The sequence below is a fragment of the Acomys russatus genome, chromosome 16 (genome assembly GCF_903995435.1).
Source record: "Acomys russatus chromosome 16, mAcoRus1.1, whole genome shotgun sequence".
NCBI lineage: Eukaryota > Metazoa > Chordata > Mammalia > Rodentia > Muridae > Acomys > Acomys russatus.
In genome coordinates, this window is record NC_067152.1 from 41,554,769 (window position 1) to 41,573,804 (window position 19,036).

Consider the following 19,036-nt stretch of genomic DNA (forward strand, 5'->3'; position numbering starts at 1 on the left):
CCCCATCTCTTACAGTCTGACAGGGACTTGGGCTAATATTACAGTCTGGCGGCTTTTGTTCATCTCTGCTCTCCTTTCCTTGCTCTCTGTCAGAAGAGCCCTTTGTTCTCATGTCCCTTGGCAGAGGTCACCTGAGCCCAGGTAGCAAGCAGGACAGAGGCTGGAGAGAGGAAGCAAGACCTGCCGAGCCTTGGTCCACCTTCCATCTTTACCCTTAGCTGGAGTTCTCTGGGGTCTGGGAATCCCACCCTCCCTGAGGTATCCCTGAGGTACCTGCTGCCCACGTACTCTGGATTACAGGGGAGACTCTGATGCCTTTGAGAAAGGTCACCTCATCCTTCCAGGGACCTAACCAAGGCCCGGGAATTACCATCCATGTAGAACTTACACTCAGCAGAGTCCAAATCTTGAAAGTTTAGTAATATCTCAGCTGTTGTGGAAAGGACAGCCAGTACAGGCAGAACACTGAGGTGCAGGATGCCTGAGACTTACCTGGTTTCCCCGGGACACACCCTGGCTTTCTAGTTCCTCCCTGTTTCTTTTCTGGATTCTGTCAGCCTTCCTGGCAAAACCACACCCACCCTGCCTGACCCAGCAAGGGCCACTGAGCCCTCCACATTGGGTTCCCTGTGCCTTCCACACGCCCCTACCCACAGGGTTCCCTGCGCTCAGGCCTGACGGTCTCGTCGGGGAAGCACTGACCTGGGGAATCACTTGGGCCCTGTCCAGGGAAAGTCCTGTAGAGTAGAGTTTATGCCCCTTATTTTGCTTTTTTTGTTTTGTTTTTGTTTTTTGAGACAGGGTTTCTCTGTGTGGCCTTGGCTGTCCTAGATTCACTTTGTAGACCAGGCTGGCCTTGAACTCACAGCGATCCGCCTGCCTCTGCTTCCTGAGTGCTGGGATTAAAGGGGTGTGCCACCACCGCCCGGGCCCCATATTTTGCTTTTTGAGGGAGCCTTGGTCCCTCAGTCTTGTCAGCTGGAAAAGATGCCCTCGGGGATACTGCAGAAAATGAGGAGCCTAGTAGCCAGCAGGCCTGGGGGCAGTCACCGTCACACACACTCCCTGTGTTCCCAAGATGCCTCACGTTCAGTCCAAGTACACCCTGCTCAGGCATCATGGGTATCATGCTGGTGAGGCCTAGTGAGCCTGACTGGATGCCTGTTCTCAACTGACCTTTGGATAAGCCAGGAGGAGTGGTCACATGTTCCCCCAGACTGAAAAGGATATACGGAAGACTGTGGGTGACGGGGGATGCCCAACCTTGGCAGAGTGGAAGGAATCCAGCAGGATTGTAGGAAGCATGCTTAAGACTTGATAGGATAACACGTGGGCCTCAATCCAAGCAAAGGCTACAGATCCCGCTGGGTGAGGTGGGGCACACCTTTAATCCCAGCAGTCAGGAGCCAGAGTCAGGTGGATCTCTGTGAGTTCGAGGCCAGCCTAGACTACAAAGTGAGTCCAGGACGGCCAGGGCTGTTACACAGAGAAACCCTATCGAAAAGAAAAGAAAAGAGAAAAAGCCATAGATTTGCTTTTCTTTGACTTTCCTGCTGATGAGAAGATAAAATAATCTAGAATAGTGTGTTGGTCCAGTAAGAATGTAATAGGAGGCTGGGTGGTGGTGGTACACGCCTTTTTTTTTTTTTTTTTAATTTTAATCTATGTGCATTGATGTGAGGTATCAGATCTTGGAGTTATAGCTGCGAGCTACCATGTAGTTGCTGGGAATTGAACCCAGGTCCTTTGGAAGAACTGACAGTGCTCTTAACCACTGAGCTATCTCTCCAGCCCTGATGTATGCCTTTAATCCCAGCACTTGGAGGCAGAGGCAGGCGGATCGCTGTGAGTTTGAGGCCAGCCTGGTCTACAAAGAGAGTCCAAGACAGTCAAGCTACATAGAGAAACCTTGTCTCAGAAAAATAATTAATAATAATAATAATAATACTTCTGTTTAATATACTCAAAATATTATCTTTACATGTAGGCAGTACAACTACTAAGAATTTATTTCTATGTTTTTATGTATATGAGTGCTTTTACTTTTTGTGTGTCTGCATGTCTGTGTGTATGTCTGTGTGCCGTGTGTATGCACTGCCCACAGAGGCTGGAAAGAGGGTGTTGGATCCCCTGGGACTGGAGTCAGACAGTTGTGAACCACCATGTGGATACTGGGAATCAAACCCAGGCCCCCAGCAAGTGCATCCAGTCCTCTTAACCACCGAGCCATCACTCCAGCCTCTCATCTGATATGTTTTGTTGGTGCTAAGTCTCTAAATTCTGGCGTGTTTTGCACTTTACATCAGTCTCAGTTGTGAGATAAGTTCCTTTAAAAAGGTCTGTTTGAAGAGTTTGAGACTTCCAGCAGAAAGGTGAGGCCTGGGATTACCCTGCGGATCCCAGCCCTGTGTCTTTTTGGAGACAATTCTCCTGTAGCCCAGGCTGGCCTGGAATTTACTATATAACTGAGGCTGCCCTTGAACTCTTAACCCTCCATTCACTTCCCTGAGTGCCAGGACTGCAGGCGTGAAGCACTATACACAGTTCGAATATCCACTCATATGTTAAAATTGGTTAAAATAAAGGAGACTTTTTAAAAGATCACCTCCTTGGTGTAGAAGCTGCCACACTGAAAGTCAGCTGTGGCCTCAAATAGCTCCTGTCCTAGGCAACTCAAGGTGTGGGGCCTCCTACCCAGCCTCTAGCTCCTGAGGGCACATCCCCCACCCCACCCAACAGTCCTCCAAAGTCTACATTCCAAAGGCTTTGGCCCTGAGCTGCCACTGCTGGTGGTAATAGGGAAAAATGCTAATTTCAGGAGCCCTTCTGGCCTCTGACTTTCTCCAGGCGTCAGCAACGGTGGGACCAGCCAAGGTCTGGCTAGGCTCAGACAAGCCGCGCCCCTAGCTTGTCCCACACAACCTGTGTGAGTTCTCTGCTCTCCTTTTTCTGTGAAATGTTTGCATTCCAGACACTAAGCTATCTACCCAGGCCTTTTCCAGGCTCTGCATTTTTTACATAGCTGAACAGGGACAGGGGCTGGCTGGGGCCTATGACTGGGGTCCCCTCTGGGTTCCTGCATTCCTGGCTGACCATCCAGGTATAGCCATTGCAAGGCAGACTGTGTTCCCGCCCTTCCACCCTCCCGGTTGGCCCCAGGGACTCCCACAGAGGAAGAATTTGTTAAAGCTCTCCTCTAGGGCTGGACTGTGGAAGGTGCAACCCTTGAGTTTGCTCCTGCTCTGGCCACGGCTTATCTCTCTGTGGCGGTGCAGGTGTGACATGGCTGCTCAGTAAGCTGACAAGAACCTGGTTCACCCTTCTCCACACTCAGACCCACAGATTTAGCTAAGGAACTTATAAGGCAAAAACTGGCTGCCATTGCTGTGGTCTGCTCTGAGGTGTAGTTCATCCGGGATCTGTGCCCCTTGGGATAGGCAGCTGCTTGAGAAGCAGAACCCCAAGTCTCCCCTGGGGATGCTTTGTCATCTGATCTGTTTACATGCAACTCCTTACACACCTATCCTGTGTGAGCTTCAGGCAGGAATGGAAGTACAGATGGGACCACCGGGGTGGCTGGTGTTGTGCAAAGCCCTGGGGGCGAGCCAGTGGACGTCTCAGGAATAGTCTCCAGCCGATTTGAGTTCAGTGGAAAGCTTTTAACCATTGAGTGATTTCGTGCAGATAAGCCACCTGAGAAGCTGTGCACGTGCACAGACATGTGTGGGAGTGTTGGTGTGGTGTGATCCAGTCACATCTCTGTGCTTTTTCAAAAATTGTATATAACCGGGTATAGTGGCTCGCCCCTTTAATTCCAGCATTATGGAGGCAGAGAGAGGCAGGTAGATCTCTAGCCAGCCTGGTCTACATAGTGAGTTCAGGGCAGCCAGAGTTACATAAAATAGAGAGCTCCTATCTGCCTCACCCCCTAAAAATTACAAATATGTAATTTATATGTGTACATATATGCCTATATAGTTATATAGTGTGTATGCTCACTTGTGGGCACATTATGGAGTTGCGAGAATAACTTTTTTTTTTTCTTTTTTTTTTTTTTTGATTTTTCGAGACAGGGTTTCTCTGTGTAGCCTTGGCCATCCTGGACTCACTTTGTAGACCAGGCTGGCCTTGAACTCACAGCGATCCGCCTGCCTCTGCCTCCCGAGTGCTGGGATTAAAGGCGTGCGCCACCACGCCCGGCTAACTTTTTTTTTTTCAAGGCAGGATTTCTCTGTGTAACCCTGGATGTCCTAGAATTCCCCTTGTAGACCAGGCTGGCCTTGAATTTACACTGATCCTCCTGCCTCTGCCTCCCTCTTAGAGGTGTGGGCCACCACGAACGGCTCAGAGGACAACTTTGTTAGTCAGTTTTCCTCTTCCACCTTTTGGCGGGTTCCAAGGATTGCCTTCTGGTTTCCAGCCCTGTGCAGCAGCCAGATTCCTACCTGGGAAGATGATTGAGGAAACACAATGACAAGAGATCTTGGAGTCCAGAGCCAGGCAGGGCTGCTGGGGTGCCCTGAAGCAGTAACCCCCTCCAGACTGCTTTACTGTGAACCACTGTCCCCATGCACTCGCCCCTCTACTGCTTTCTGACACCTCACAGATACTCAAGAAGGCCAGAGTGTGACCCACAGCACTCTTGCTATAGGTACGGGTCCCTGGAGAGTGTCCTGTGGCCCGCGTGTCATCAGACAGTGATCCTGTGGCTAGGGATATGGGCTGAATGAAGGAACCTGGGTTTAGCCCCTCAGCTTCTGGGTAGAGGCAAGGAGGTGCAGAGTTCTAAGCCCCATTTCCTGCCATACTGGTTAAACTGTGGCTCCTCAGCCCAGCTCCAACCCTGAGGGGACCCAGGGATTTGAGATGTGTCTAGTCCCTGCCCTCATGGCTTTTGTTGCAGACTGTGGAGCATGGCTTCCCACACCAGCCTAGTGCCCTCGGCTATAGCCCTTCGCTGCGCATCCTGGCCATCGGCACCCGCTCGGGAGCCGTCAAGCTGTATCCTTTCCAGTGCCTGCTGCTGCGGGGAGAGGCCAAGGTGGTCTCTGGGGCATCGGGGAGGTGAGCTCTGGAGAGGAACTGTCTTACCCTGCTGGCTCTTGGGCAGTTGGTCCAAAAGCAGGCAAGAACTTAGCATGGCGAGCTGTGTGTCCTTTTGGAGAAGGGGTGGGCTTAACTTGCTCAAGTCCTCCTCCTCCTGCCCTGTAGCTGAAGGCTTCAGGGCTTGAGCTGTACTTGATTGTAGGGCCCTGGTGGCTGCCACCTTGTCCAGAGGAGTTAAGCTTGGCCCCAGCATCTTTTCCTTCTGCCTTGACAGGATGAGGGATGCCGTGCCAATATGCTGCTCAGGCTACGATAGGAATGGGACTCGTGGGGAACAGTGGGCACATCTCTAAGAAGGCCTGGCTTCTGTCTTTTGATGCCCTCAACTCTATACCCCTGCCAAAAGCGAGTCTCACATGGCCCATCTTGTCCCTAAGAATGGTGCTAATATTCACCCACTCCAGACTCTGCTCTTCCTGTAGTGAGTGGAGGCAGAAGGCACATTCTTTTTTTTTTTTTTTTTTAAGATTTATTTATTAATTTATTACATATACAGTGTTCTGCATGCATGTACACCAGAAGAGGGAACCAGATCTCATGATAGATGGTTATGAGCCACCATGTGGTTGCTGGGAATTGAACTCAGGACCTCTGGAAGAGCAGATGGCGCTTTTAACCAATGAGCCATCTCTCCAGCCCCAGAAGGCACATTCTTTTTTTTTTTTTTTTTTTTTTTTTTTAAGATTTATTTATTATTATGTATACAGTGCTGAAGAGGGCATCAGATCACAATATAGATGGTTGCGAGCCACCATGTGGTTGCTGGGGATTGAACTCATGACCTCTGGAAGAGCAGTCAGTGCTCCCAACCTCTGAGCCATCTCCCCAGCCCAGAAGGCACATTCTTAATTGTTTACCTTCCCCCTCCATAAAAGGCTGGGGCAGACTGGCCATGTGCCCTGCGCCCACAGGTGAAGGTAGAATGGCCTTACGCTGGTATCAGGGGCTAGCACCTGAGCAGCCACACACGCACACTGCCAAGAGAGGGCAAGGACACTGCTTGGCAGAATCAGGCCCTCCCTACCCTAGTTGTCCAGTCTTTCTTTGGTCCACAGCAGTGGGTGACTGGAATGTGGGAGGTTTCAGCAGGGGAGGGGTCTACCCTGGGACAATTCCAGCAGGCCTGAGATGAGCTGGGCCCGGAGTGCTAGACAGTGTCCCACATTCCTGATGTCTGACCTACAGCCTCTGCTAAGAGTCCTAGAGAAGTGGTGAGACAGGGGCCCACCTGGGACCTCGGTCCATAAAAGTGCTCCCCACAGTGGGAGTGAGAGTGCAGGTGCCAGATGGGGTGAGTTAGTGTACACAAAGGAGGCCAGAGGCCCTACAGAGCCCTGCTATAGTCCACCCCACCCCCAACCCCAAGCTGGTTAATCATTACCAGCCAGCATCACATCCTGGTTGCCAGTTGTTGATGCCAAGACTCAGGGCAAGGCTGCTGGGGGTGCCCCTCCCTGCTGCCACCACCATGCCCCATGTTCTCTCACAGGTGCCACCAGGTGACAGGTTATAGGCCTGTTGTTAAGGCTCAAGTTGCAGGGGTGGCATGGGGGGGAGGGGTGACAGCCTTAGAGTTGCTAGAGTAGGGAATTGCACCCCCACCTCAACCTGACCTGCGAGGGGAACTCTCCTCAGGGTCAGAGCACTGATTGAGTGCACCTAGGCCTGGACCATTATTATTATACCCACACCCTGTGCCTGGGCCACCGCTACGGTTGGGAGGGGCTGGTGTCAAGCTTTCTGAGGTTTTCCTGAACCTTCTAGCTATGGTGCCCCCGGGGTAGAATTCATGGGGCTTCACAGGGAGAACAACGCTGTGATGCAGATCCACTTCCTGCCTGGTCAGGTGAGCACCTGCTTAAGGAAGGGATGGGGGAGGGGCCTCTTTGCTGCCTCCTTAGCACACATATCTTCTGGAAAGGATAGTGGGGGGGGGTTGGGGACGGTAACCTTTGATTTGGTGCTCACAGAACACCTGGGCTCCCTCCCTTTGTCCACTTGGAGGTTCAAAGGCCACCCTGATTACCACAGAGGGGCTTTTGTCCTGGATCTGCTTGAAAACTCTAACACAGTCTGGGCTGTTCCAGGAAGTAAAGGCCTTGAAGAATGTTGGCTCTCTTTAGCTAGCAAGCTCCTGTCCCCATTCTCACCCTAGTGTCAGCTGGTCACTCTGCTTGATGACAACAGCCTGCACCTGTGGAGCCTGAAGGTCAAGGGTGGCATATCAGAACTGCAGGAAGAAGAGAGTTTCACGCTGCGCGGCCCCCCAGGGTAAGGGCATGGCGGTCCTTTCATTTCTCCCGCCTCCTTGCCTTATTTTCCTTTGATGTTGGCAATGCCAACATCTCATGCTCTGGTACTCTCTTAGACGGTGATGGGCTGTGCACTCTCTTGTGCACAAGAACGCCAGGGCTTTTTCTTGCCTTGCAGTCAGTGCTCCCTGCCACCTGTCTCCTTCCTTGGTAGGATGTAAACTGATTATTTGTTGTAGCCCAAGATGCTCTGGAGGTAGTCAAGGCCCTCAGGGGCCTGTGTTCTCTAGACAAGGCTGGAGTCTCTGCTCCTGGACAGCAGACCGCTCATCGGCAGCTGTCCCTGTTCACAGGGCTGCCCCCAGTGCCACACAGATCACTGAGATCCTACCTCACTCCTCCCGAGAGCTACTCTACCTGGGCACCGAGAGTGGCAGCGTGTTTGTGGTGCAGCTGCCAGGCTTCCGCACACTGGACGACAGGACCATCAGCTCAGACGCCGTGCTGCAATGGTGAGCTACCCAGAGCCTCAGCTGTGGGCCATGGCCTCTGTATCTGTTGACGTCATACACTAAGGGGAGGGGTGTTTAGGAGTAATTTTGTCATCTCATTTGGCTGGCTGTAGCAGGGCACATCTTTAATCCCAGCATTCAGGAGGCAGAGGTAGGTAGATCTCTGAGTTCAAGGCTAGCCTGGTCTACATAGTGAGTTCCAAGACAGCCAGGGCTACAAAGAGAAACCCTGTCTCAAAACAAAACAGGAAATGGGTTGAATCAATGGCTCAAGGGGTAAGAGCATTGGATGATCTTCCAGAGGACCCAGGTTCCATCTCCAGCATCCACATGGTAACTCACAACCTTGTCTAACTCCAGTCCCAGGGGATCTGACATCCTCTTCTGTGGTGCACAGACATACATGAAGGCAAAACATTCACAATTAATAATAATAATAATACAACAAACCGTTCACATACATAATAATAACAACAACAATAATAATAATGATGAAGAAGAGGAGGAGGAGGAAAGTGAGGTCTAAAATTCTGGTGTGTCAACAACTCCTTAGTTCAGTGTCCTTGCACATGGTACCATAAACTGCTTAGTGAGGGAGCCAGGCTCCAACTTATTACATCAGGTGAACTGGCTCCTGCTGACCTGAGGTTTGGGGCACTGTGCTGTGGCTGAAAAGCCTGGAGATTTGGGTCACTCTAGAAGCTCGCAGCTCTGGGGATGCAGAGGGGCACAGGAGCTAGTCAGGCCACTTTGACAGTGGCCTAGGACTCAGACCCAGAGGCCTAGGACCAGGTTCTTCCTAGTTTCCCCGGGAAGATAAGGCAGGGCCCATCCATCCAGCTGCAGCCCTGCTGGCTCTGAAGGATTCCTGTGCAGGGTGGAGCCCGTCTGACTACAACCCCTGTTCCATTCCCACTTGACGGGGCAGGGCAGGCCTTGGCTAAGGCAGCACACCTGAGGTAGGGTGACAGGTAGGATAGCTGATGTCCAGCCTGGGCCAAGTCTATGGGCAGCACATTAGGAGCACCACCTCCTGTGCAGGTAGCCCTCATCCCTGGCCCCTCACCCTTTACCCCATGGTGAACTCTTAACTGCTGAGCCAGCCCAAGAATCCTTTTTTAAAAACACTTATTATGGATACAGTGCTCTGTCTGCATTTATACCAGCACACCAGAAGAGGGCACCAGATCTCACTATAGATGGCTGTGAGCCACCACGTGGTTGCTGGGAATTGAACTCAGGACCTTTGGAAGGGCAGCCAGTGCTCTTAATCTCTGAGCCATCTCTCCAGCCCAAGAACTCTTTATTTAAGAAGGAAAAATGGAACCTGGTGTAGTCCTGCATGTCTGTGATGACAGTGCTGGGAAGGTGGGAACCTGGTGTAGTTGTGGGTATCTGTGGTGACAGCTGGGGAGGCAGAGACCAGAGGCTCCCTAGGGCTCGCTGGCTGCCATTCTCCCTGAACCAGTGAGTTCCAGGTTCAACAAGAGATCCTGTGTCAAAAACTAAAGCAGAAGCTGGGAATGGTGGTGCCTGCCTTTAATCCCAGCACTCGGGAGGCAGAGGCAGGCAGATCTCTGTGAATTCGAGGCCAGCCTGGTCTACAAAGTGAGTCCAGGACAGCCAAGGCTACACAGAGAAACCCTATCTCTAAAAACAAACAAACAAATGAAAACTAAAACTAAGGCAGAGAATGGGAAGACAATGTCAAATTCCATCTTCCACATGGCCACCCCCACCCCTACATACATGACCACATATGTACCCATACACCATACACACAGCAGCAATAAAAAGGGCCATCAAAGGCCGGGCATGGTGTTGCACGCCTTTAATCCCAGCTCTTGGGAGGCAGAGGCAGGTGGATCTCTGTGAGTTTGAGGCCAGCCTGGTCTACAAAGTGAGTCTAGGACACCCAAGGCTACACAGGGAAACCCTATCTCGAAAAACAAAACAAACAAAAGAAAGAAAGAAAAGATGACTCAGCAGGTGAAGTTGGCTGTGGCCATTCAAACCTCACAACTTGTATTTGCTCCCTGGGATGCAGGTAGAAATAGGAGAGAAATGGCTTCAAAAGATCGTCTTCCTGGGCTGGAGAGATAGCTCAGTGGTTAAGAGCACTGACTGCTTTTCCATAGGTCCTGAGTTCAATTCCCAGCAACCACATGGTGGCTCACAACCATCTATAATGTGATCTAATGTGCACTGTATACATAATAAATAAATAAATCTTAAAAAAAAAAAAAAAAAAAAGATCGTCTTCCAACCACACACATGCCATGGTTTGTGCATGCCCATATTCACAAATACACATCCTGTGCCAGGTACAGTGGTGCATGCCTGTGATCCGAGCACTTGGGGAGGCAGAGGCAAGCAGATCTCTATGAGTTCCAGGCCAGCCTGGTCTACAAAGCAAGTACAGGACAGCCAAGGCTACACAGAGAAAGCCTGTCTCAAAAAAAATAAAATAAAATAAGTAAAATAAACAAGGGGCCTGGAAAAATGGCTCAGCAGTTAAGAGCATTGACTGCTCTTGTCTAGGACCCAGATTCAGTTCCCAGCACCCACATCCATCCATAACTCCAGTTCCAGGGGATTTGGCGCCCTCTTCTGATCTCTGTGGGCACTGCACATATGTGGTGTACTAGTGTACATAAGTACATCTAATAAAAGAAAATTTCAAAAAGATACTTAAAATAAACAAGGGCATTTACTCTTCCAACAACTTAAATGCTACATGCACTCATTAAAAATGTCTGCTTTTGCGCACCATTAGACTTCAGTTCCCAGCACCCATATCAGGTCCAGCACCCAGGCGATCTGCTGCCTCGGGCCTCTCATGGCACCAGCACTCATGTGTACATGCCTACACACAGGCATATACATATATACATAATTTAAAACAATAAAAATAATCCTTTTAGAGGTGTAGGTTGAGACAGGGTCTCTCTCTACCCAACCCTGACTGCCCTAGACCTTGCTAAATAGACCAGGCTGGCCTCAAACTCACAGAGCTCTGACTGCCTCTGCCTCCCAGTGTGGAGATTAAAGGCGTGCGCCATTACGCTCAACTACTTTCCTTTTATCTGTAAAGATTTGAGGCCCTAGCCGGGCGTGGTGGCGCATGCCTTTAATCCCAGCACTCGGGAGGCAGAGGCAGGCGGATCGCTGTGAGTTCGAGGCCAGCCTGGTCTACAAAGTGAGTCAAGGATGGCCAAGGCTACACAGAGAAACCCTGTCTCGAAAAACCAAAAAAAAAAAAAAAAAAAAAGATTTGAGGCCCAGCCAGGTGTGGTGGTGCAAGCCTTTAACCCAGCACTTGGGAGGCAGAGGCAGGCAGATTGCTGTGAGTTCGAGGCCAGCCTGGTCTACAAAGCAAGTTCAGGACAGCCAAAGCTAACAGAGAAACCCTGTCTCAAAAGAAAAAAAAAGAAAATCGAGGCTCATGTGGTCCAGACTAGCCTCGAGCTACTGTACAACCGCACTTGATCTTAAACACCTGGTCGTTCTACCTCCGAAGTTTTGGGACTATAGCGTCTACCATAGTACCTGCCCCCTGACTGTGATATGGCCAGCCCCTTCCTCGTCCCACACTGGCATGTGGGGTTCCCACTGTTGCATGGGTTCGTGGCTCTCCCTCGCCTAGGTTGCCTGAGGAAGCCCGCCACCGGCGAGTGTTTGAGATGGTGGAAGCACTTCAGGAGCGTCCTCGAGACCCCAACCAAATCCTCATTGGCTACAGCCGGGGCCTGGTTGTCATCTGGGACCTTCAGGCCAGCCGTGTGCTCCACCACTTCCTCAGCTGCCAGGTAGGTGGTGGCTCTCCCAGGCCCGTGTGTAGACTGCCGTACTGATCCTAACCTCTAACCTCTACTTCCAAAGCAACTGGAGAATGCCAGCTGGCAGCGGGATGGCTGCCTGATTGTCACCTGTCACTCCGACGGCAGCCACTGCCAGTGGTCCGTGTCCAGTGACACCCAGAACCCGGATCCCCTCCGCAGCTCTATACCTTACGGTCAGTGCTTCTGCGCAGAGGGTCTACCCCTGTCTTCTGGCTGAGAAGCACCTGTGGGCTTTCCCAGGCTCGGGTGTAGGCTGCCTAGCTCATAGAAGTGGACTCTGGACCCAGAAGGTTCAGGGCTTGGTCCAAAGCCACACAGCTGGTTTTCTGGCCCCCAGTATGGCTGCCTCAGGGACCTGCACAGAGAAAGCTTCCCAGTTGCGGGTTCCCTTGTGGTTAGACCTTGTGGGAGACCTGCTCAAGCTAACAAACACCCTATCTTTTAGGTCCCTTTCCTTGCAAAGCTATAACCAAAATCTTCTGGCTTACCACCAGACGAGGGTGAGTGCCAATATCCCTCCCGCTTTGTACAGCCTCCCTGGAAAGGAGACAGTGCATAGTGAGGGCCTTCTAGGGTCTCATTCCCGGGGTGGGGGGGGGGACAGATTTGCTATTTGTTATACCTCTCAGTGGACGGTTTTGGCAAAATCCATCCTTCCCAGAGAGATGCTGTCAATTGGCATTCCCTGTTCCTGTGGCCTCAGTCCTGTTTCTTCATAAGGAATTGTATATAATAAGCCTGGTGTGGGAACAGTTTACGAAGCCCAAAGCTCCTAGCCCGGGTGTCCTGCCTCTGGAGGCTGCTGCAGTTGGGAAGAGCTGGGAGGCTACTCTGCAGGAGACTGCCCTCCTTCAGGCTCTGGGGTCCCACAGCCTCCAGACCCGGCCATGAAGGCTGGTCTCTACCCTCTACGCTCCATCAGATCCCAGCTGCCAACCCAGCCTGTGACTGTCAGGAGTTGTACGGGAGCCCCCAGCCCACCTTTCTCCTGTGTCTGCAGGTTGCCCTTCACCGTCTTCCAGGGCGGTATGCCACGTGCCAGTTATGGGGACCGTCACTGCATCTCAGTGGTCCACAACGGTCAGCAGACAGCCTTTGACTTCACCTCCCGTATCATTGACTTCACTGTCCTCACAGAGGCTGACCCTGCAGCTGGTAAGGAGAGTGTTGGGAGTCGGGGGTGTTGGGCAGGTGCAAAAATGAAGGACGCTGCGTGGATGCTCCACACCTGCCACCCTTCTGTGTCCCTTGGCTTTATTACCCTTCTTAGTCCTAGTAAGGCCAGTGACACCTGAGAACCCTGCTTTGTCCCTCCTGGCTAGTCTCCCAGGTGGAGACCCAGTCTGGGATGCCATCCTTCCAGGCCACACCTCTTGCCTGTCCCAAACTGTCTTTAAGGGATTTGGCCCGGCTCGAGCAGATCTGCATTGCTGGATTTCTGCCTATCCAGCTTGGCGAGAGGGTCCTGCCTTAGATGTGGTTGAAGTCTGGGTTGGGTAGCGAGTGGCCTTCTGGGGCCAGCCCTGAGTCAGCCTCCTAAGTGGGAAAACAGACAAGACCAGTAAGGGCTGGTGTAGAAACAGGGAAGAGGCCTGGGAACCGTTTGAGAGAGGGAAAGCAGGCCTCCACTGCTCACAACCTTGAGCTGAGGTCCCCTGTTTCCAGGGAGACCCCAGGCCTATGCTTCCTTCTTTCTCAGCCTCTCCCCCCTCCTCCTGCTCTGTTTGCCTGAAGCTGTTCCTTCCTCTCATCTCTTCCTTGATAAGTAGCCCGCGGGTTGAAGTCTGAGGGCCGCTCTGTGGGGGTGACACAGACACACTTGCTGACTTGCTGCCTGTCCCTGCTTTGGGCCTACAGGGCAAACTGAGGCGCTGTGGCAGAGGAAACGCTTACCCTCCCTCCTTTGACATCAGGGCATCAGTCAAGGCCAAACATTAGAATTCCCCAAACCAGCATGTCTAGCCACTTCCGTGGAGGTCAAGGCCTCTTTATTTTTATTTTTTTTAAAGATTTAGTACATAGCCGACGGTGGTAGCGCGCACCTTTAATCCCAGCACTCGGGAGGCAGAGGCAGGTGGGTCGCTGTAAGTTCGAGGCCAGCCTGGTATACAAAGTTAGTCCAGGATAGCCAAGGCTGCACAGAGAAACCTTGTCTCAAAAAACAAAAAAACAAAAACAAAAAAAAAAGATTTAGTATATAGATACAGGGTTCTGGATGCATGTGAACCTATATGACAGAAGAGGGCGCCAGATCTCACTATAGATGGTTGTGAGCCACTACGTGGTTGCTGGAAATTGAACTCAGGACCTTTGGAAGAGCAGCCAGTGCTCTTAACCTCTGAGCCATCTCTCCAGCCCCCGAAGGCAAGGCCTCTTGTTCGGCTCTCAGGGGTACTGGTCCCCGTGCGGCAGCCATGTAGAGAGGCCTTGATCGTGGCAACTTATTTGCAGCTCTTACTTTGCACAAGCCAAGCAATGCAGATTGATGGGTCCAGCTCCTAGCCCGGGAGCTTTTTCAGCAGGCCAGGCAGGCCTGGCTGCCTCTTCCTGCCCGTGACTGTTTGCCTGCTCTCCAGCCTTTGATGACCCGTATGCCCTGGTGGTGCTGGCAGAGGAGGAACTGGTGGTGATTGACCTGCAGACAGCGGGCTGGCCAGCAGTCCAACTGCCCTACCTGGCCTCCCTGCACTGTTCCGCTATCACCTGCTCCCACCATGTCTCCAACATCCCCCTGAAGCTGTGGGAGCGCGTCATCGCTGCGGGCAGCCGCCAGAACTGGCACTTCTCCACCATGGTAGGTCCAGCCCTAGCCCGGAACCCATTCCTGTCTTGGACCTGGATTCTCTTGGACTTCCTGATGTCTTGTTCTAGGAGTGGCCTATAGATGGTGGCACCAGCCTGGCCCCGCCTCCACCCCAGAGGGACCTGCTGCTCACAGGGTAGGTCACTTTACTGGCTACTTAACTTTTTCCAAGGCGGACATGACGGGTGGGAACAGAGCCCTGGGTCGTGCTTCCAGACCCCGGGCACCCCTGGCTGACGTAGCCCTCACCAGGCTCTCCCCACAGGCATGAGGATGGCACGGTGCGGTTCTGGGATGCCTCAGGTGTCTGCTTACGGCTGCTCTACAAACTCAGCACGGTGAAAGTGTTCCTTACAGACACGGAGCCCAACGAGAACCTCAGCGCCCAGGGTGAGGAGGAGTGGCCCCCACTCCGCAAGGTGAGGCCAGGAGCCTGGGAACAGGGGTGCGGGGCACCAAGCTAGGACAGGCCCATGGCCACTCATGGACACACACACCCCCTTCCCTTGGCAGGTGGGCTCCTTTGATCCCTACAGTGATGATCCTCGGCTGGGCATCCAGAAGATCTTCCTCTGTAAATACAGTGGCTACCTGGCTGTGGCAGGCACGGCAGGGCAGGTAGCAGGCTGGGCAGGGTTGGGGTTGAGGGCAGAGGGACTGGGTGGCTTTGTGAGGCAAGGGGGTAGAAACCTCTGTCAGTCAGACAGCGTCGTCCGGAGCACACCTGCAGCTTGTCCAAGCAGGTGCAGGACGCTTGATTCCAATAGCGAGCAACCCCAGCACTCTACTGTTCCACCTCCAGAAATGAGAATTTGGGTTGGAGTCAGGCCGAAGCCTTGGACTTCTGCCTAGCTGCTGAGTCCTTTGCTGTGCTGTGGTGCCTGGCCTCTGCTGAGCTCCATGCCGCCTCACCCCCGACCTCAGGTGCTGGTGCTGGAGCTGAACGATGAAGCCGCAGAGCATGCTGTGGAGCAGGTGGAGGCCGACCTGCTGCAGGACCAGGAGGGCTACCGCTGGAAGGGGCACGAGCGCCTGGCCGCCCGCCCAGGGCCCGTGTACTTTGAGGCAGGCTTTCAGCCCTTTGTACTGGTGCAGTGCCAGCCGCCGGCTGTGGTCACCTCCTTGGCTCTGCACTCTGAGTGGCGGCTTGTAGCCTTTGGCACCAGTCATGGTTTTGGCCTCTTTGATCACCAGCAGCGGCGCCAGGTCTTTGTCAAGTGAGCAGGGCCTCTGGGGCTCGGGACTGGGACCTTGTGGGGACCTCCGGGCCCTGTAGTGCCTGATGGCCCTGACGCGACGTCCCCCTCCCTCAAGGTGCACACTGCACCCCAGTGACCAGCTGGCCTTGGAGGGCCCACTGTCTCGAGTGAAGTCCCTCAAGAAGTCTCTGCGTCAGTCGTTCCGTCGAATGCGCCGCACCAGAGTGTCCAGCCATAAAAGGCGGCCAGGCGGCCCCACAGGGGAGGTAAGGGCTGAGGCTCAGAGCAGCCATCTGCAGGACCATACTGCTCTTCTTCCTCGGGCTGTAAGGTCAGGATCTGAATCCAGACCAAATAGGTTCACCACCCACTAACCAAGTGGCCTTACCTATGCCACGCTGCCATTGTGGCTCAGCTTGCCCACATGCAGGAAGCCGTAGATATGATACTTACCTTAAGGGCAAGTCCCGAATAAATACGATCGCCATCTTAGTCAGAGTCACTGTTGCTGTGATGAAACGCCTTGAACAAAAGCAAGTTAGGGAGGAAAGGGTTTATCTGGCTCACACTTTCACATCACTGTTCATCATCAAAGGAAGTCAGGACAGGAACTCCAGCAGGGCAGGAACCTGGAGGCAGGAGCTGAGGCAGAGGCCATGGAGGGTGCTGCTCACTGGCTTGCTCATGGCTTGCTCAGCCTGCTTTCTTATAGAACTCAGGACCTTCAGCCCAGGGATGGCCCCACCTACAATAGGCTGGGCCCTCCCCTGTCAATCACTATTAAGGAAAAATCACTCAGCTGGGCGTGGTGGCACATGCCTTGAATCCCAGCACTCAGGGAGGCAGAGGCAGGAGGATCACTGTGAGTTTGAAGCCAGCCTGGTCTACAAAGGGAATCCAGGACAGCCAAAGCTACACACACAGAGAAACCCTGTCTCAAAAAACCAAACCAATTAGGCCTGCTGTTTTGGTTTGGTTTGGTTTTTTGAGACAGGGTTTCTCTGTAGTCTTGGCTGTCTAGGATTCCCTTTGTGAACCAGGCTGGCCTTGAGCTCACAGAGATCTGCCTGCCTCTGCCTCCCTGAGTGCTGGGATTACAGGCGTGCACCACCGTGCCTGGCTTACAGATGAATTTTATGGACACATTTTCCCAACTGGAGTCCCTCCTCTCAGATGACTCTAGCCTGTGTCTCAAGTTGATATAATAGCACAATTGTCTTACTATTTTTCTGTCCCTTTCTCCCCATGAAATGGCAGAAAAATTAGGCAAGTCCTCTTCAGGGAGCCTCTTACTTGGATGAGGTCCTCTTGGGCCCAAGCAGTTAGTTGGTTGGCACGACTATGGCCAGCCCTTCCCTGGTAGGATTAGCATTGAGTGAGTGAGTGTCCTTCGGCGCAGAGGCAAGAGCCCACCCTCAGGCCTAGCCTAACTTCCTGCAGGCACAGGCTGTGAGCACCAAGGCTGAACGGACAGGCCTGCAGAACATGGAGTTGGCACCTGTGCAGCGCAAGATTGAAGCCCGGTCGGCAGAGGACTCCTTCACTGGCTTTGTTCGGACCCTTTATTTTGCTGACACCTACCTGAGGGACAGTGAGTGGCCAGCCTGAGGTTGGGGATGGGAGACACCCCTAGCGTGAGGCCCTGGGTAGATGGACTCTCTGTCATGAGGATATAGAAATCATGCAGGTAGCACTGCCTGCCTGGAGCCCTCAGAGGGGTATGCATTCCATTGGCACAGACAAATCAGAGCCAACGCCTGTTTATTTCCCTTCTCCTAGACTTGTCAGCCATGTTGCCTGCTTTGATAGCCTTGCCCCACTGCTCTCAGACAACATCACCTAACCTTTCTGGCCCTCAGCTTCCTCTTACATAAAACAGGCAAATGCTGCCTTCTGCCTCCACAAGTGGGGTGGGGGGGGTGGGGCTGTGGCACGTGGAAGTGTTAAGTCCCTAGCTGGTCACTGCTGTGTTCCTCCCTGCAAGGGCTAACTGTCCTAGGTTCAGGATCATGCAGGTGGGGAGCCCCGTTCTCTCCCAGGAGGATGGGATAGAAGCCCAGGTTGCCAGCCCCACTCAATTCTCAGAGGCAGGGATACCCAAACCTTTACTTTTTTTTTTTTGCAGGCTCCCGCCACTGTCCCTCACTGTGGGCTGGCACCAACGGAGGCACTGTCTATGCCTTTTCTCTGCGTGTGCCTCCTGCAGAAAGACGAATGGATGAGCCGGTTCGGGCAGAACAGGGTGAGTGGTGAATAGGGAAAACGCAGAGGGCCTGACCTACTTGGGTTGGGGTGTGTGGTGTCACCAAGCCAACCATCATACATAACCCTGTCCCCAACCTGCCTCCTTTGTAGCCAAGGAGATCCAGCTGATGCACCGTGCGCCTGTGGTGGGCATCCTGGTGCTTGATGGACACAGTGTACCCCTTCCCGAGCCCCTGGAAGTAGCCCACGACCTGTCGAAGAGCCCAGACATGCAAGGCAGCCACCAATTGCTTGTCGTGTCAGAGGAGCAATTCAAGGTGCCATGTGTCAGGGTTCCCTGGATGTCCCTAGGACGTCAGAACAGTTCAGCCCCTGGATACAAATAGTGGCAGCTGGGATAGAGTTGGAGTAAGGGCTACAGGGTCACGAGAAAGAAAAGAGAGGGCTCCCGTGTATGTCAGCCTTAGACCCAAAGGTCAGAGATGGGAACACTGAGGCAGACTCTGAGTCTGTGGGAGGTGCAGAATGCCCAGACCAGATGTCAGTGGCCTCCTCCAAACCCAGGAGCTGCATCTGAGAGCCTGGGGGGCGTCAAGCCCAGATGAGCTTGCCGCACAGCACGAGGTGTCTGCTAGGGGACAGGATCCCAGTGGTGTAGCAGTCTGGTTGTGACTCATGCCCAGCTGCCATGCGTTCCCAGGTATTCACGCTGCCCAAGGTGAGCGCCAAGCTGAAGCTGAAGCTAACGGCCCTGGAGGGCTCACGAGTACGGCGCGTTGGTGTTGCCCACTTCGGCAGCTGCAGGGCCGAGGACTATGGGGAGCACCATCTGGCAGTGCTCACCAACTTGGGTGACATCCAAGTGGTCTCAATGCCCCTGCTCAAGCCCCAGGTGCGATACAGCTGCATCCGCCGGGAGGACGTCAGCGGCATTGCTTCCTGTGTCTTCACCAAATATGGCCAAGGTGTGCAGGCATGGGCCAGGGCCTCAGTAGGGTTGGAATTGGGTGAGAGGGTCTCTCAGGCACGGCCAGGGGATGGAGAGGCAAGAGCAACTCCGATGTGGAGCTCTGCCCGGCAGGCTCTGCCCTGAGTGAAAAGCACCAGAGGAGGCCCT

At 53.2% G+C, this 19,036-nt stretch overlaps 2 protein-coding genes across 2 annotated transcripts in view; both read left to right on the forward strand.

Moving 5' to 3' along the window:
• Nucleotides 1-18,244, forward strand: part of Llgl2 (LLGL scribble cell polarity complex component 2) — a 34,619-nt gene extending 16,375 nt beyond the window's left edge. The window contains exons 3-18 of the mRNA XM_051159053.1: nt 4,904-5,001; nt 6,871-6,952; nt 7,262-7,377; nt 7,712-7,870; nt 11,517-11,679; nt 11,753-11,885; nt 12,158-12,212; nt 12,713-12,867; nt 14,289-14,506; nt 14,584-14,651; nt 14,781-14,934; nt 15,029-15,133; nt 15,440-15,732; nt 15,830-15,980; nt 17,155-17,305; nt 17,840-18,244. Of these exons, the coding sequence (XP_051015010.1) occupies nt 4,904-5,001; nt 6,871-6,952; nt 7,262-7,377; nt 7,712-7,870; nt 11,517-11,679; nt 11,753-11,885; nt 12,158-12,212; nt 12,713-12,867; nt 14,289-14,506; nt 14,584-14,651; nt 14,781-14,934; nt 15,029-15,133; nt 15,440-15,732; nt 15,830-15,980; nt 17,155-17,305; nt 17,840-17,967 (2,229 nt within the window). The 3' untranslated portion in view covers nt 17,968-18,244. The remainder of the gene's footprint in view (nt 1-4,903; nt 5,002-6,870; nt 6,953-7,261; nt 7,378-7,711; nt 7,871-11,516; nt 11,680-11,752; nt 11,886-12,157; nt 12,213-12,712; nt 12,868-14,288; nt 14,507-14,583; nt 14,652-14,780; nt 14,935-15,028; nt 15,134-15,439; nt 15,733-15,829; nt 15,981-17,154; nt 17,306-17,839) is intronic.
• Nucleotides 18,245-18,592: 348 nt separating this feature from the next.
• Nucleotides 18,593-19,012, forward strand: LOC127200823 (LLGL scribble cell polarity complex component 2-like). The gene has a single exon (XM_051159289.1). The coding sequence runs from the start codon at nt 18,608-18,610 to the stop codon at nt 19,010-19,012; it is 405 nt and encodes a 134-aa protein (XP_051015246.1). The 5' UTR covers nt 18,593-18,607.
• Nucleotides 19,013-19,036: the final 24 nt, after the last annotated feature.

Bases quoted from the DNA above. Each gene is read 5' to 3' on its own strand.
- LOC127200823 (XM_051159289.1), top strand. From the start codon at position 18,608: ATGCGTTCCCAGGTATTCACGCTGCCCAAGGTGAGCGCCAAGCTGAAG.